The sequence below is a fragment of the Eschrichtius robustus genome, chromosome 2, assembly GCF_028021215.1.
Source record: "Eschrichtius robustus isolate mEscRob2 chromosome 2, mEscRob2.pri, whole genome shotgun sequence".
NCBI lineage: Eukaryota > Metazoa > Chordata > Mammalia > Artiodactyla > Eschrichtiidae > Eschrichtius > Eschrichtius robustus.
Window position 1 is genome coordinate 105,814,702 of NC_090825.1, and position 19,272 is coordinate 105,833,973.

The 19,272-nt window shown below is 37.1% G+C and overlaps 1 protein-coding gene across 2 annotated transcripts in view; it reads left to right on the plus strand.

Moving 5' to 3' along the window:
• The window catches only part of PRRC1 (proline rich coiled-coil 1), a 44,089-nt gene extending 27,274 nt beyond the window's left edge, over positions 1-16,815 (plus strand). For both annotated transcript variants that reach the window (XM_068535800.1, XM_068535799.1), the window contains 2 exons: positions 435-537; positions 13,458-16,815. In XM_068535800.1, coding sequence (XP_068391901.1) covers positions 435-537; positions 13,458-13,667 — 313 coding nt within the window. In that variant the 3' untranslated portion in view covers positions 13,668-16,815. The remainder of the gene's footprint in view (positions 1-434; positions 538-13,457) is intronic.
• Positions 16,816-19,272: the final 2,457 nt, after the last annotated feature.

A 19,272-nucleotide genomic window follows, 5' to 3' on the forward strand; every position in this document is an offset into this window, starting at 1 on the left:
TTTGTAACTTGGCTATATATTAATTATAGAGTTGGTAATATAAATTTTCCCATATTTTAGCAAGTGACATTTTTAATTATGATTGATAAGCTATTTGCATTTTCAAATGAGTAGGATTTATCTGTTGCATATTTGAGCACCCTAATTGCCATTCTTTTCTCCAGATCTTAGCAAGAAAAGGAACTTTCCATGATGAGTAATTTTCAATTATTTTTTCTTTGTTGTTTTTCCCCATTTTTTGTTTTTTTCCTTCTCTTGGAATTAAGCCAACAGGGTAATTTTATATGTTGTTTTATGGATTGTCCTCTTGAAAAGTTCAAGGAAATGTTTTTCTAATCAATCTGGTAATGTTTTATCTGAATGTTAGTACTTTATCTATTCACCATAATTCATTTAGCACATACACAACGTGAAACTCATACATTCTGTTGCAGATGGTTTGACATTGGCTGTCTGATAGTTGAAGACCCTGTGCATGGTATTCATCTAGAAGCATTTACACAAGCTACACCAGTACCCTTGGAATTTGTACAACAGGTTAGTTTTATCCTTTTATTTTTCATTATGCTTCAGAGAAACCTGAAATATTGTTTTCAAAATAAGGTTTTTCATTGGAAATACGGTATATTCTTGATTTTGCTTCACTCTTTTTCCTTTTAGCCTTTTCTCTTTGCTTTTCAATTTTCTATTCCTTCCATGTTGTTTCACTACCTCCCTACTTTCGTTTTCCAGCGGTCTTTGTCAAGGTAAGCCATTACATGGTTAATGCTCTTTTTCTCATTGTTTTCTCTCTTTTTATGATTGTGTTCACTACCTTGTGATCGGAAAAAAATTTACCTATTCTGGTTTTATGTTCACCTTTCATTAACTAACTGTCTCCTTTATCTCACAATTTTATTTTCCCCTGTTACTCTAGTTCCTTTTTCTTTGTCCTCATCTTCCTCTTTAGTTTGTTCATCTTTAAAAACATGTAGAAACACATTTAGAAGTTTACAAACCTTGGATGAAAGTCACATGTCTTTTTGGTTTGTTGAAAAATGTTTACCTATCCACATAGTTTCCAGAAGAATGTTAGCATTAATATAAAATGGTTTTCATTCCTTCTATATTTTTATGTACTTCTTTTAATCCTTTCTTAAATGAAATAGAATGTAAGAGTTTGTTTACATTGGAATCTTTGTACTCTTAAATGGTATTTTTCCTGTCTTCCATTTAATAGAATTTACATCAATTTTTATGTATGTACCTTGTTAAATGTCATTTCAAAACTCTCTAAAGTTATTTGGCACTTTAGGTATTTGAGAATTTGCTAAAACTACTGGGTTTTCCCCCAAGAGCATGCATGTATGATGTATGCACTCACATATAAATTTGGCTCACATGTTTACAGAGCCCCTGAAAGCAACCTGTGGCCTTCTTAGGGGTTTACAGGTTAGATGGGGAATAAGAATTTATGCTTGGAATTTTTAAGTCTATTGAACCTTTACTTACTTACACCATAATTTTACCAAAATGTCTCTTCAGAAGTTGAAGAAAACATTTTTATACATGGCAGTATTAAACTCACTCCAATGTGAAGGTGATTAAAAGATTGTAAACAAATACTACGTACACTGTTTTATACCAATAATTTAGAAAAATTACAGGAAACGGTTGATTTTCTAGGAAAATATTCTTGAATCAACAATGGCAGTTCATAACCATTAGGGTGAACCATACAAAATTGCTCATTGAAGTCAAAACCAGTCAAATTTTGGCAGTTTCATATGATTTAACCTAATTATCTTAGTGAAGCCTTTTGATGCAAGAGTTTCATCTAGCTCCAAAAAAATCACTGAGTTTTAATGGTGTTGTGAGGTCGACAAGGTATTCAAAGAATACATGATTTTCATGCATAGAGGTAGAAAGTTTTCTATTTTATTCCGTGAGACTAGCTTGTAACCTAACCAAAAAATAAATTATAATATAGTATCACTTAAGAAGTAAACGGTAAAACTAATAAAAATTTTGAAATGTATTAGAACATTAAAAAGAGTTCTGAAACGAATTCCAGTGTGTGTGGGGGTAGTTTTCCCCATGCCACCTAGCAGTTCTCCTGTACCAGCTGGATATCCTATAATTCAACTCAATTCTGACACCTTTCTGCCTAGAAATAGTGTCGGATCCCACAGGTTAAGGGCTCAGTCCTACAAGACTGCCTGCGCCCCTCCTTTCCAGACACCTATCAATCACAAGTTCAGGTTGTTACCTGAACTTGTGACTGACTGGCTGTATATCAGAGGAAATCAGAGATTCTCATAACCTGCTCTTTGGGTTTGATCAGTTTGCTAGAGTAGCTCACAGAATGCAGGAAACCCACTTCACCCTAGATCACAGGTTTATTATATAAAAGGATATAAGTAAGTAAGTCAGCAGCAGCCAGCTGGAAGAGATGCATAGGGCAAGCTATGGAGAAAGGAGGTGGAGCTTCCATGCCCTCTCCTAGTGCTCCACTCTCTCCAAATCTCCACACCTTCACCAACCAAGAAACTGTCTAAACCCTATCCTTTTTAGGTTTTTATGGAGGCCTCATTAGATGGGCATGATTGGTTAAATCATTGGCTATTGGTGATGGATGATTCAAACTTCCGGTCCCCTCTTCAGAGGTGCAGGGGGCCTGGTGGGGAGGAATAAATGGGACTGAAAGTTCCAACCCTCTGATCACATAGTTGATTCCCTTGGCAACCAGCCAAGTTCCTAGGAGCTCTGTGCCAGAAACTGATGTTGAAGACCAGATAAATATTTTATAAATCAAAATATCACAATCCACTCCCTGGTCTTCAAACATGGATCCCTTATAGTAAAACAAAACAACAGTCATAAATGTTAAATGATACTGGCACATTACTGGCATCCCAGTTTGTCATTAATAACTATTTAGTACATTGTCATATCATGAGAATGTCTCCCAGCATGAGGGCACACAGGTTTGCAGGTTTCAAAAGCAGGAGTGGAAATTGTTTTTTTAAGTTCTCAGAAAGAGAAATTAAGGAAGAAATTAATGAAACAATCCCATTTACCATTCACATCAAAATGCATAAGATACGTAGGGATCAACCTATGTAAGGAGGCAAAAGACCTGTACTCCAAATAAGACTCTGATGAAAGAAATTGAAGATGACACAAACAAATGGAAAGATACCATGGTTTTGGATAGAAGAATCAATATTGTTAAAATGACCATACTACCTAAGGCAATCTACAGATTCAGTGCAATCCGAATCAAATTACCAGTGACGTTTTTCACAGAACTAGAACAAATAATTTTAAAATTTGGATGGAAACACAAAAGACCCCTAATAGCCAAAACAATCTTAAGAAGAATGAAGCTGGAGGAATCACACTCCCTGACTTCAGACTATGCCACAAAGCTACAGTCATCAAAACAGTATGGTACTGGCACAAAATACACACACAGATTTAATGTAACAGGATAGAAAGTCTGGAAATTAATTGACCACAGGTGTGTCGGTTTATCTACAGCAAAGGAGGTAAGAATATACAATGGAGAAAGTCTCTTCAATAAGTGGTGCTGGAAAAAGTAGACAGCTACATGTAAAAGAATGAAATTAGAACATTCTCTAACACCATGTACAAAAATAAACTCAAAAGTGGATTAAAGACCTAAATGTAACACTGGATACTATAAAACTCTTAGAGGAACACATAGGCAGAAGACTCTTTGACATAAATCACAGCAATATTTTTTTGGATCCATCTCCCAGAGTAATGGAAATAAAACCAAAAATAAACAAATGGGACCTAATTAAACTTAAAAGCTTTTGCACAGCAAAGGAAACCATGAACAAAACGAAAAGACAACCTGCAGAATGGGAGAAAATATTTGCAAAGGAAGCAACCAACAGGGATTACTCTCCAAAATATACAAACAGCTCATAAAACTCTACCACAAAAAAACAACCCAATCAAAAAATGGGCAGAAGATCCAAAGAGACATTGCTTCAAAGAAGACATACAGATGACCAACAGGCACATGAAAAGATGCTCAACATCAATAATTATTAGAGAAATGCAAATCAAAACCACAATGAGGTTATCACCTCCCACCAGTCAGAATGGCTATCATCAAGAAGTCTACAAATAATAAATGCTGGAGAGGGTGTGGAGAAAAGGGAACTCTCCTGCATTGTTGGTGGGGATGTAAATTGGTAGAGCCATTATGGAGAACAGTATGGAGGGTCCATAAAAAAACTGAAAATAGAGCTACCATATGATCCTGCAATCCAACTCCTGGGCATATAGCTGGAAAAGACAAAAACTCTAATTTGAAAAGATACATGCACCCCTGTGTTCACAGCAGCACTATTTACAATTGCCAGGACAGGGAATCAACCTAAATGTTCATCAACAGATGACTGGATAAAGAAGATGTGGTGTACATATATACAATGGAATATTACTCAGCCATTAAGAAGAATGAAATAATGTCATTTTGCAGCAACATGGATGGACCTAGAGATTATCATACTAAGTGAAGTAAGTCAGACAGAGAAAGACAAATACATATCACTTATATGTAAAAGATATGGTACAAATGAACTTATTTAGAAAACAGAAATAGACTCAGAGACATAGAAAACAAACTTTTGGTTACCAAAGGGGATAGTGGGGGGGTGGGGCAAGGAGGTAAATCAGGAGTTTGGGGTTAACAGATACACACTACTATATAAAAAGTAGATAACAAGGACTTCCAGTTTCCTGTGCTATACAGTATTCAATATCTTGTAGTAGTCTATAATGAAAAAGAATCCAAAAAAGAATAGATCTGTACATACATATGTATAAATGAATCATTTTGCTGTATACCTGAAACTAACCCAACATTGTAAACCAACTATACTTCAATTTAAAAAAACAGCAGGAGTGGTGCCAGAGATACAGTATATGGCTTCACCCTTTCAGGCATGTGGTGTAATAGAGCTAAGAGATGGTATCATCTCTTGCTCTGAGCCTTTTTTTTTTTTTTTCCTTTTCTCCATTCATACCCAAACTTTTCCACCTTTGGAAGGGACATTAGGTTCAGCCACTGTGCTGGTCTAGATTACAGACAGCAATACTAGTCTAGCAGGTGCCTCCCCCTCATCCACTTCTATTCAGATAAGTTAAGGTTACATAGGTGCAGAACAGGTGGGCTGTCTTTACCACCAGCCCATATAGCAGCAATCACTGTTAGCCCCATTTTTTCAGATGAAGTGAAGGCACACCTTGCCCTATAGGCCCTTAGGAATTGTAACAAAGATTAAAAACAGTTACAGTAAAGGTGTTAAAAAAACAAAACATAGAGTACTGAAACAAAAACTGTAACTGAGCATTTGCCTCTACCACTGGGTAAGAAAAGCCCTGCCTAGAGTCACTGTCTCTACCTGTGAAGAACCGTTTGTAGTCCCCCAGGGCTACCAACTAACTTGCTAGCTATGTTCAGGGCCTTCCCAACAGGAAATCTGCCACATAGCCATCTGCAGTCTCTGTCTTTTTTGCTGGTCGACAGAAGTTTTTATTGGCATTTTCTGCCTCAGAGTGTACAAGAAGAATGTGTCTGGATTCAGCCCATCTCTGCATTGCTGCACTAACCCCATATTCACTCACTTCATGGACCCAGGTGGCCGTCTTGAGAGAGAGCAAGGGGATATCTGCTTGTTGATTCCACTCACCTTCCAAGCCTGGAAAGGAGTTCTTCTGATGGGCATCAACATGTTCTACTTTAATGCATCCCTCCAATTCCCACAGTGATTTCCACAGGGTTGTGTGTCCCATATGGGCATCCTTTTACTAGGCCAGGTTTCCACTGCCCTCCTGCCTGACCATATGGCCAGGCCATTGACCACTGCCCATGACTCAGTAAAAACCAGAAGATAGGAGATTGTATCACTGTTCAGTTCTTTCATCACTGCTGGGAAAAGAGCATGCAGTTCAGCCTTGCCCATCTGATTTGTTTTTACCTTCCTCAGTCAGAGCAGTGGACTTCCAAATAGTATGTTATCCATCCACCTTGGAACTGCTACCCATAAACCAAGGAGCTCTTGGTTGTTCAGTTAAGAGCTGTTCACAGGGCACTCTCTACATGGCAGTCGGTTCCGGCAGCTTCTCGGGTGACTCCAAAATCTGTCCTAGAGGAAAAGAGACATCAAGCTTGTTAGTCTCCTCCCTATATTCCCCAGACAGCATGATCCTGTATAAACCGTTTCCATTATGGTGGAACTCTTCCGGGCACTGCCATCCCTATTAGGGTGTTTCTCCATCATCCCAGACATTTCGTGTATTTCACATTTCAATATCATTTTATGTCCTTTAGTCATATGAGTAGCTTCAATTAATAATGTCCAGTGGCTAGGTAGTAAACACCCCTCAAATGGAAATTCTCTAGTTCGAAGTTCAAGTAGTCATTGCTGGGAGGCACTCACAGATTTTTGCCATAAGCCTCAGTCTACGTTCCACATAGGGCTGTGGCGCAGAGAATTTTGTCCCTACCAGCACTCCAACTTCTATTCCACACTGCAGGCTCAGACAGTCTTACTGGTTCCATATAGCATGTCCAGTTAATAATGCTTGAAGGGTGGCTTTCCATCCCTTCTGTTTTACAATACTAGATAAGGGAAACGTTCTCCAGTGAGATACAGTGTCCATCCCCAAAATATAATCAGGTGGAAAAAAACACAGTCACTTCACATAAAACCAGTTCAAAAACACCAAGTCTCCTACAAACTTATACTGTAATTCCATCATCACTTATGTTCCTCACTGTAGCCCCCATTGAGACTTCATCAGTGGGTTTTGGTTTTGTAATACTAGGTAGGGGAAGTGTCCCCCAGCCAAATATCCATCCAGGTAAAGGAGACACACTTCCTTATGTTATACCTGCTTAAACATTCAACTTTCATAATCCTATCAACCATTACATTTTTAGTTTCTTTCAGTCCAATTGTAGCACACATCAGGCCTTCACCAGTGGACTTTTGGTAACACAGCTCAGGGGACTTCTGTTTCTAGTCCTGGAAACGTCTCTTCTCCACTCAACCATTTTATTCACTCTTGTACAAAAGTCTTTGGGTCCCCAGGTAGGGATTGAGCCAAGGGGTTTTTGGCCCATTTGTCAGTCTTCATCTTGATTAATCTGCCTAGTCACTGCCCCAATTGATTGCTGCTTAAATTTCTCATTGTCATTTTTACCTTCAGACTTTTAAAATTTCTCCTAACTAGGATAAATAGAGCAGACTTATTTGGGGCCCTTCAATGTTGGGGAACCAGCAGGGAGTCCCACTCAACCTTTGGTAGTGCTGTGTTAAAACCTCTGTTTTAATCCCACCTATGTCTGTTTTATTCATCCTGTTTCTTAATGGCCATCTGAAGATTTCCACCCTGCTGGGTTAAGTTCTGTGAATCTCCTCTGTTTCCTCTGTTTCATCCCAATCAAAATTTACTTTATTCTCCTATGTCTTCACAACTTTTTAAAATTTCCACCTTGTTGGGCAACTAGAGAAAGAAGAACAAAAAAAAAAACACCCCTAAATTAGCAAAAGGAAATAAATCATAAAGATCAGAGCAAAAATAAATATTGGGCTGGCCAAAAAGTTCATTCGGTTAGTAAATACATTGTTCAATAAAATTCTTGGTGAAAATGAAAAAAATGTGTCTTTTATTTTTACTTAAAACCGAACAAACTTTTTGACCAACCCAATAAAATAGAGATGAAGAAAAAATAGAAAAGATCAACGAAACTAAAAGCTGGTTCTTTGAAAAGATAAACAAAATTGATAAATCTTTAGCCAGACTCATCAAGAAAAAACGGAGAGGGTGCAAATCAATAAAATTAGAAATGAAAAGGAAGTTGCGACAGATGCCACAGAAATACAAAGGATCATAAGAGACTACTACAAGCAACTATATGCCAATAAAGTGGACAACCTAGAAAAAGTGGGCAGATAAGAAAGGTATGACCTTCCAAGACTGAACCATGAAGAAATAGAAAATATGACTCACAAGTACTGAAATTGAAACTGTGATTAAAAATCTAACAGCAAACAAAAGGCCAGGACCAGATGGCTTCACGGGCGAATTCTATGAAACATTCAGAGAAGAGTTGACACCTGCCCTTCTGAAACTCTTCCAAAAAATTGCAGAGGAAAGAACACTCCTAAGCTCATTCTACAGGGCCACCATCACCCTGCTACCAAAACCAGACAAAGTTATCCCAAAAAAAGAAAATGACAGGCCGACATCAGTGATGAACATAGATGCAAATATCCTAAACAAAATACTAGCAAACAGAATCCAACAACACATTAAAAGGATCATACACCATGATCTAGTGGGATTTATCCAGGGATGCAGGGTTTTTTCAATTTCCACAAATCAGTGTGATACACCACATTAACAAGCTGAAGAAGAAAAACCATATGATCATCTCAATCGATGCAGAAAAAGCTTTTGACAAAATTCAACACCTGCTTATGATAAAAACTCCAGAAAGTGGGCATTGAGGGAACCTACCTCAACATAATAAAGGCCATATACAACAAACCCACAGCAAACATCGTTCTCAACAGTGAAAAACTGAAAGCATTTCCTCTAAGATCAGGAACAAGACGAGGATGTCCATTCTCACGACTGTTATTCAACATAGTTTTGGAAGTCCTAGCCATGGCAATCAGAGAAGAAAAAGAAATAAAAGGAATCCAAATTGGAAAAGAAGTAAAACTGTCACTGTTTGCAGATGACATGATACTATACATACAAAATCCTAAAGATGCTACCAGAAAACTTACTAGAGCTAATCAATGAATTTGGTAAAGATGCAGGATACAAAATTAATACACAGAAATCTCTTGTATTCCTATACACTGACAATGAAAGGTCAGAAAGAGAAATTAAGGAAACAACCCCATTTACCATCACATCAAAAATAATAAAATACCTAGGAATAAACCTACCTAATGAGGTAAAAGACCTGTACTCAGAAAACTATAAGATACTGATGAAAGAAATCAAAGATTACACGAACAGGTGGAGATATACCATGTTCTTGGATTGGAAGAATCAATATTGTGAAAATGACTATACTATACAAAACAATCTACAGATTTAATGCAATCCCTATCAAATTACCAATGGCATTTTTCACAGAATTAGAAGAAAAAATTTTACAATTTGTGTGGAAACACAAAAGACCCCAAATAGCCAAAGCAATCTCAAGAAAGAAAAACGGAGCTGGAGGAATCAGGCTCTCTGACTTCAGACTATACTACAAAGCTACAGTAATCAAGACAGTATGGTACTGGCACAAAAACAGAAATATAGATCAATGGAACAGGATAGAAAACCCAGAGATAAACCCATGCACCTATGGTCAACTAATCTATGACAAAGGAGGCAAGGATATACAATGGAGAAAAGACAGTCTCTTCAGTAAGTGGTGCTGGGAAAACTGGACAGCTACATGTAAAAGAATGAAATTAGAACATTCTCTAACACCATAACAAAAATAAACTCAAAATGCATTAAAGACCTAAATGTAAGACCATATACTATAAAACTCTTAGAGGAAAACAGGCAGAACACTCTTTGACGTAAATCACAGCAAGATCTTTTTCAATCCGCCTCCTAGAGTAATGGAAATAAAACCAAAAATAAACAAATGGGACCTAATTAAACTTAAAAGCTTTTTCACAGCAAAGGAAGCCATAAACAAAATGAAAAGACAGCCCTCAGAACGGGAGAAGGTATTTGCAAATGAAGCAACTGACAAGGGATTAATCTCCAAAATATACAGACAGCTCACGCAGCTCAATATAAAAAAAACACATAACCCAATCAAAAAAATGGGCAGAAGACCCAAATAGACATTTCTACAAAGAAGACATACAGATGGCTAAAAAGCACATGAAAAGATGCTCAACATCATTAATTATTAGAGAAATGCAAATCAGAACTACAGTGAGGTACCACCTCACCCTGGTCAGAATGGCCATCATCAAAAAGTCTACAAATAATAAATGCTGGAGAGGGTGTGGAGAAAAGGGAACCCTCCTACACTGTTGGTGGGAATGTAAATTGGTACAGCCACATGGAGAATAGTGTGGAGGTTCCTTAAAAAACTAAAAATAGAGCTACTATATGATCCGGCAATCCACTCTTGAGCATATATCCGGAAGCAAACCATAATTCGAAAAGATACATGCACCTCAATGTTCATTGCAGCACTATTTACAATAGCCAGGACATGGAAGCAACCTAAATGTCCATGGATAAAGAAGATGTGGTACATGTATACAATGGAATATTATGCAGCCATAAAAAAGAACAAAATAATGCCATTTGCAGCAACATGGATGGACCTAGAGATTGTCATACTAAGTGAAGTAAGACAGAGAAAGAAAAATATCATATGATATAGCTTATATGTGGAATATACAAAAAGGGTACAAATGAACTTATTTACAACAGAAACAGAGTCACAGATGTAGAAAACAAACTTATGGTTACCAAGGGGGTAGGGGGGAAGGGATAAATTGGGAGATTGGGATTGACATATAAACACTACTATATATTGAAATAGATAACTAATAAGAACCTACTGTATACCACAGGGAACTCTATTCAGTACTCTCTAATGGCCTGTAATGGAAAGGAATCTAAAAAAGAGTGGATATATGTATAACTGATTCACTTCGCTGTACACCTGAAACTAACACAACATTGTAAATCAATTACACTCCAATAAAAATTAAAAAGAAAAAAAAAGAAATTACAACCATGCTAATAACTCTTAGCTAATTAGGATTAGAAGGGTATGTGTATACTGGAAAGTCAAAGCAAAAATCAGATCTAATGGTAAAACATTAGGAACCCTGTAATTGGAAGGCTGCTTCTATCACTGTGATTCTTACATTGCTTGAAATCAGGGACTAGCACAAAAAAAAAAAAAAAGAAAAAAGTCTTACAGCCAAATCTGGCCTGACCCCTGTTTTTGTAAAGAAGTTTTTTTTTGTAAAGAACATACCTGGGCCCGTTTGTTTACATACTGTTTACGGCTGCTTTTTTGCTACAGCAGGAGAATTGAGTAGTTGCTATAGAGACTGGCCCACAAAGCCTAAGATATTTATTTACTATGTGGCCCTTTTCAGAAAATGTTGGTGACTCTTTTGCTAGATGTCTGATCACTGCAAGGACAATTTTTATTCTGTTTTTAAAAATATATATTGGAAAGAAACAGACATTATGCTCAAGGAACAAAGCATCAAAAGTATATATACTAATAAAACAAAACTATATATACTAATATTCAAATTTGTCTATGACATTGCTAAGTGAAAATAAACTGCATGTAGTATCCATATATATACACACACATATACCCATATATACTTTAAAATGTATATAAATGAATAGGAAAAAAAGACCTGGAAAAGTACACACAAGCTCTTAATGTGGTTAACTGTGAACAGTGGTATTCAAAGAGTGTCGTTTGCTTTTTGTTTTGCCATTTCTGCTGTCATTTCATTTCTTTCACAAGGTACAAAGTTGAGATACAAAAGTATAGGTATTGAGATTCCTTCCTCTTATCCTTGCTCTTCAGTTCTACGCTGTTTCTTGTTTTATCCACTGCAAGATGTTCAATTCCGTGTTCCCTTGTAGTTGAAATTTTTTAAGAGAATTTAAGAGACGAGAAATCAGCCCTTAAGGGGATTATAATCAGCATGTATCAATATATTAGTGAAAATCAGGAAAATTTTTTATACAGTTTATGCTGGTTAAACAAATGTAAATGATCCCTCCTCCCCCAATTAAAAACCCAGTTTCTGGATGTTTGCTGTTAATGTCAAGTATTTTGATCCTTAAAAGTATGATCCTAGGCCTAGCATCATAATCATCACCTGGGAACTTGCTAAAAATGCACACTTGAGGAAGGGTGGTAGGAGAAAGGTGGTCATAAGGTACAAACTTCCAGTTACGGGAGAAATAAGTACTGAGGATATAATGTATAGGATGGTGACTGTAGTTAACACTATTATATGATACATATGAAAGTTGTTAAGAGAGTAGATCCTAAGAGGTCTTGTCATAAAGAAAAAAGGTTTTTTTCTTTTTTTGCTTCTTTTTATTGTATCTAAATATGGGGAGATTATCATGGTAATCATTTCACAATAAATGTAAGTGAAACCATTGTGGTGTACATCTTAAACTTAAATAGTGATATATGTCAATTTTATCTCAAAACTGGAAAAAAAGGATTTGTGCATTGCCCATTTAGTCTTAAAAAAAAAAAAAAAAGTAGACTCTTAGGCCCTAACCTAAGGCTATGGAATTAGGATCTGCAACTTTAGAAGCTCCCCAGATGCTTCACGTGCACATCGCATTTGAGAAACACAGTTCTGAGGACCATAGTGGTTTATCTACTGTCTCTCTTTGAAACATAGTAGAATACTGATAGTGCAGTGTACCCTGTGGAAGGGAAGACAGAGCAGGCTCCCCAGCTGCCGGGCTGTCCACAGCAAATTTTCTCGGAAACTGTTTTATAAGTATTGTGCTCTTTCTCTTGGAACCATCTGTGAGTTTCCAATTCATTGGTCTTAGGTGGAGCATGAAAACTGGTTTTGTTAAAAAAAAAAAAAAAACCATGCATCTCAGGTGATTGCAGTATATAGCACATTTGGGAATCACTGCATGGGTCCTTTCTACATATGGATATACTCCTCTGGACTATACTTACCACCCTAAAGCCAGAAAAAACTATCATTCTTGGATATCAAGCAATGAGTTTGTTTTTTCATTCCTGTGTAGGTGAATAAATGATTTCCATGGAGCAGATATAGGCTGGGTCAAGTACAAGTGATGTAACAGTGGTTGATGCTCTCTCCTGGACTGGATGTTATTTGATATATATTGGTACTAACTTATTCACACATAAATGAAGTTTCCAGGAATACTCTTCTGCAAATTAATTTAACAATTCTTTTCTGATAGGGTTGAAGCCTTAATATGCAGTATTCTCTCTCTTTCTGGTAGGAGTTTTATTACTGTAGAAAGATAAAAGTAACATTTCTATTTTAGCACTAATTTTATTATTAACCTAAAGTGACACTGAATATAGAACTGACACTTAGGCCCTCTGACACTGAGCTCCGTTAGATAGAGTCATTAGCTTTAAGACTTAGATTGTATTTAAACAACAAAATGAGCGTAGTGTGGACATTGTAAATCAAGTCCATGTGTGCAGTATTGTTTTGATTTTTTTTTGTAGCCTTGTAACTTCATACATTTGGCAGCGTAGCTGTGTTTCTCAGGGTCTGTCATAATCTCTATGAAAAGTAACCTGAGAGACTTTGAAATGTCACTTATGACATAACTACTTCCAGTGATGTTTTTTAATGTATTAAAATATCAGTTTCTTTTTTCCTTAGGCTCAAAGTCTGACTCCCCAGGACTATAGTCTGAGGTGGTCGGGCCTTTTGGTGACAGTGGGAGAAGTCCTGGAGAAGAACTTACTCAATGTCAGCCGGACTGATTGGCATGTGACTTTCACTGGCATGTCTCGTCGGCAGATGATCTACAGTGCAGCCAAAGCGGTAGCAGGCATGTATAAGCAGCGCCTGTCCCCCAGGACCATGTGAGAAGACTGGCCTGGAATACTGACACTTGCTAACTTTGAGCTGCTGGTGGAGAAGAGCCAGTCCCTTCCTAAACTGGACAACTTCAGTCAGTCCAGCTGTTTTGATCATTTTCCTGTAGGCTGCAGTTTTTCTTTCTTAGAAAGGCATGGTGTCATTCCAGTAGATGAAAAGAAACAGATCCTTTTTCTGATTATATAATTGCACGTACCACAGTTCTCAAAAAATATATAAATATTTTTATAGGACAGTTTGATACACCAAATTTATAAGGTGCAAATTCATGTGCTAAGATATTTAACTTAATGATATGTACTTGATTATTTTGTTTTTTAAGAAATAGTTGACTAAAGAACATGTTTACCGAACACTGTTTAAAAGCATTGTTTCTTTTAATTCACGATTAACCTCTTCCCTGTCCGTCTTGGAAGCTTTTCGTGTGTCCATGTGATCGCAGGTCTGATGCTAAGCCATGTGCTCAACAAGAGACTCTAAGACACCTACTTGTAGGGAGACGGTGCACTTGTCTATGCATATTTTTAACATAGGCCAGAATAACAGAATCGATCATTTTCTTTTTGGTTATCATGTTATACACTTTTAGCCTGAAAAAAAAATTTTTTTTTAATGTTTCAGCATTTCACATTCATACTGTACGATGAACACTGGGATAATGCATTTTATTTTTTTCATTGCTCTATGACAACTAAGTGGCAAATGAGTCAAGCATACTTAAATTAGAAGCATTTGGGTTTTTTTGCATAATGGTATTCAGTGCTTCCAAGTACACTCTGACAACAGCCGTTATTTCTGCTTTAATTCATTTCTCCAACTTTAATAGAGAAATTTTTGAGAGGAAATTACTTTGTTGTTTATGGGATCATATGACTTACTTTAAGGTTACTTATTTAGTTTGCCTTAAACACTGCTTTTCTAACTTCGTGCCATTCTGCCTTTACTTTTTATGGAAGTTTTCCAAGAAACTATTTTATAGTGAATCTGGTTTATTTAGTCCATTATGTTTGTATTTAATGAAAGCTTCTTTTTCCCCCAGATAATATATTTTACCATTTTTGGATTTATACAAATCAAAAATAAATACTTCGTCATATACTTTTGAACTCTATGTATGAAAGTTCAAATAACTTTTTGAAGATAGTTTCTTATATAAACGTAATTTAATTTTTATTTACTCTTCTATATAATTTTTTAGATGTAAAAGAATCAGCACAATCTTATAAAATCTTTTAAGGTATTGAAGCTATCCTGTGCTATCATTTCATTACATGTAATGTTTGCTTCGTATTAATATCATTTCAAGTACTTGTTTGATTTCTGCTATTTTTTTTTTACCTGAGGATGAGAAGATTAAGTACTAATTTTCCATCTGTGTTATGTGTTAATTTCTATGCACTGTATAGTTGTCATTCAGTGCAATTCAGACTTCTGTGTCATTAAAAGTAATGAGAGAAAGAAGAGAGATGTAGCCGGTTGCTATAGCATAATAGGGACAGAGGAATACTTATTTTCCCTTTTTATTGGTATTTATGGAACACTTCGTCTATGTTTTCTCCATCTTTCATGAATAAGAGAAGCCTTTCTCTACCATTTGTTTTTATCCTTTATTTTAAAAAGCTACCCGTTATCATGGCATTGGCCTGATGACACATCCCTGTTAGGAATGAAGGAACATATGTCCGTAGTTCGTATTTCTGCTTTTTTTCCCTCCTATTATAGGGAAATTTTACAGATCCTAAAGATAAAATTTTCTTTTTATTTTACCAAGTCTCAAATATCTTTCTTAGTTGATGTTTTTGAGGGTGGTTTTCATAGAATCATTAACATTGACATCCCATTAGAGGACAATTTTCTTCGAATCCCCAAACAGCAATGGCAGAGTTAGTCTGTGGTTTGGGTGCAGATGATTTTCCTGCACCTGGTAATTTGCACCCTCTGCTCTTGTGAGTGGGTGAGGACTAGGGAAGGGCAGATGGAAAAGATAAATACATGATCTCGTTCTGGCCCCTTATTCCTTTTTTGGCCCAGAGTTATCTTTGAAAGGCATCAGTACATGACTGACTCCACAGTCAACTTTCCCAGCCTCTTGTTTACTTTTTCATTCTTGGATTTCCCTCTTGTACAAGGAGCAAGAAAAGTAACTCATTACCTCTCACACACCAGGGCAGCGTGAGCCAGGAGGTCTTTTACTGTTGGTATTTTGGCATGAGATATGCTGGTCATCAACCTAAGGCCACGGCTCCCTTCACCAATCATCCAGCTGCCCTGTTCTTTTCTTGCTTGTTTCCTTATAATTCTTGACTAGCATTTTTTAGGGAGAGTTGAGCTGGGGACTTTGCTTTTTTTACCCTCGAGCGTCTTGGGACAACCTATCTTTAACACAGTACTTTGCCACTACTATTTTGGTCATGTTTGTGTTATTTTTTTTTTCTTTTGAAGTGCTCCCAGAACTACTTACTGAATTTGATAAGTTTGTATACTTTTTAATTAAGTGCTGTGAAAGAGAACAGGAAGAAATGCAGGAAGAGTAATTTTACATCAGCCTCAATTGACAGAAGGTACTCAGATTATTCAGATCAATATCATCTTGTTATTAAGTTTATCAGGTAACCCTGGACTTAAAGCTGGGCCCCAGACTTCTGGGTGGAAAAGTTTGAGCCAATACCTTTAGTTTTCTCCTCTGAGTCTCTTATTATTACTTCCCCATTCTTTGTTCTTTCTCTCAAGGATTAATGAGGTAGAAAACTGAGATGAATGGATATAGACAAAATGGTAGTATGATAGTAAATATAAGTAGATAACAGTACAGATGAAAGTGTATTATATACATTAATTCAAAATTATGCAAATTAGTAATATACTCAGGGTCAGCTAAATTAGTTTAAGATGTTGTTGAATTTACTTTGTTCCTTGGCTAGAAAAAATTCTAAACAGGAATTTGTGCTCTGTGAAGCCAAATTGGTAATATTCTGTGTTCTAAAAGATGTTAGGTTATACATAAATTAAGAAACTTGGATTTTTACTCCCAGAATATGGTATTGTTTTTTAAGATACTATGCAGGATGATATATTGGATAAAGCCAATTTTGTACGTATGTAAATATGTCATAAATAAAAAATACCTCGACTTATATCCCAAGTGATTTTTTTTTAATGCTAATCATATATATATTATATTAGAAGGACCCATATTCCTTTTTGTCTCAACTGGCTACTGGCTGCCAAGAATTATGTAATAGCAGCTTAAAACACCATCTTTCAAGTGGAACTGTGACATTCAAATACAGTTGACCCTTGAACAATGAGGGTTTAGGGGAGCTGACCCTCTGTACAGTCTCAAGTCCACGTACAACTTTACAGTTAGCCCTCCATATCCATAATTCCACATCAGAGATCAACCAACCACTGATTATGTAATACTGTTCTGCTTATTTATTGAAAAAAAATCTGTGTATAAGTGGACCTGCACAGTGCAAACCCATGTTGTTCAAGGGTTGACTGTGTACCAGAGTTTAACTTCAAGGTTAAAGAACACAGAAGGTTTGGGGGAGAGGATACATTGGTAGTAATAGGCAGGAAGTTAAGGCCTGTGTTCATAAGGAAACCTCTCTAGTGCCGAGTTTAATTTACCCTTGACCTGCAGGAGTATCTTCTTGTAAAAAAAAAAAAAAAAAAAATTTACTCATTACTCTTTGCTATTCTGAGCCTATGATCCCCAGACAAGGGATTTTTCTTTTGTTTTGGTGGGGGAAGGGATACATGCCAAAAGACAGTAGGATATTGATTTGGGGATTTATTTGCCAGAAGACAAAGTATTATTTTCAATAGACAAAAAAAACACCATTTAGGGCCCAGGAAAAGCCCTGTTAAATTTATACTTTGTTTCAGAAGTAACTGGAAGAGGGAAAAAAATGGCAACAGAAACAAAATTGGCAAAGGTCATTATCAAGGAAATTAAGAAATTTAAGGATGAAGGAAATCTTTGGAACTATCCATAAAGTGAACTCATTTTAAGGATTTAAAGCAGTAAGAGAGGAAAGAGAAGCTAACATTTATGTGATAAGTACCTATTGTTAGTTAGGCAATGGAGTAGGCACTTATTTTTATAGATGACATAACCAAATCAGATTAAGCTGCTTATCCAGGATCATCCCGGCAAACAAGTTACAGAGACAGAAGTCAAATGGAATGTGTAACTTGGTAAACCATTCTCTTCCAAAATGTCCTGAATATTTGCTTCAGGAAGTTATGGGTAAATCACTTATAATTATTTTTTGAATTTAACTGAATTCAAATAGTGGCATGAGGACTTTGCCCTAGTATACTTTTAATTTTACAATATTATGTTTAAGGAAAACTATTTTATGCCTTATTTTTCATTTTAGTTTGAGAGGGCTGCTTTGGCTTTGCTGCTGGTATGAAAATATATTTGTGATAACTGATTATTCTAACTCCCAAAATTGAGAAGCCATAAACTAGGTTTACCTTCTAGTATCATTTTTAGGATAAAAGCCAGAGATGTCATTATTGTTAAGCTAGTCTTCAAGCAAGGTGCTGACCACATGCATTTTTAAATATTATAATAATACTTATGGCTGCTTCAGGGACCACACTTTGAAAACCACTGCTGTAATACAAATCCTGACTCATTCTGCATATACTAAGGTGTTTTAGAGAGAATGATGTCACCAAGATGGCAACATAGGTTGTTCCTGACTTTGCTCCCTCACACAAGAAGGCCAGCTAACAGCTATTCATGGACAAGCCACCACTGAGGGAATCCCGGGCCATGGGGATGAGGCTTAAGCATCTCCCAGTGCCACAGAGACCAAGACAGACCACATTAGATGGTTAAGAGGAGTGGATACACACTGACTGCACTGCCCCTCCCCCAGGCTAGAGCAGCACCTTGCTGTGAGCCTATCGTGGAAAAAAAGAGGCTGGGTGTCACCCAGCATTGTGGGAGCTGCTATTCTGGTCTCCAGTGGAGGGTGCAGGAGAATCCTCAGGGCTTGACCACTGGGAATCTGACTGTGACGGAGAAGGGGGAGAGGCTTGCAATCACCAGCATTCAGATCTTGAGAGATTGAGTTCATACCTGCAGTGCCCAAGTGCCAAGAGCAGCTTTGCTTATCTGCAGAACCAAGTCAGTGGAGCAATCTGACCAGGAACTTGGCAGGTACATGTCTATCTGATTCAGACCCTCAAATGAAGAGCCTCAATAGTTGTGGAACCTGTTCTGCCCCAATCCAGGCAGGGGGGCTTAGCCACAGGCCAGCTGGCAGGTTGGGTGTAGCTCTTGGCCCTGCCTAACCAGAAAGGCTGGCATGAATGCCTGGAAGCTGCACAGCCCAGCAACACGAGTAGAGGATCAGTAGGCAGAGTTGATAGTCTGTAGAGCAATCCAGTGGCCCTGTTCAGCCAGAGAACTTGGGGCACAGGATGACTTGAGTCAAGACCACAAAGAGCCTTACTGGCCTTGCGGTTGGGTCTCCCACTGTGCCCCAACAGGGAAACATTTGCAGCCCCACCAATTCCTGAATCCAGCCTTCAGCCTACCCAAAGGGAACCTAACTAGAGCACACGGAAG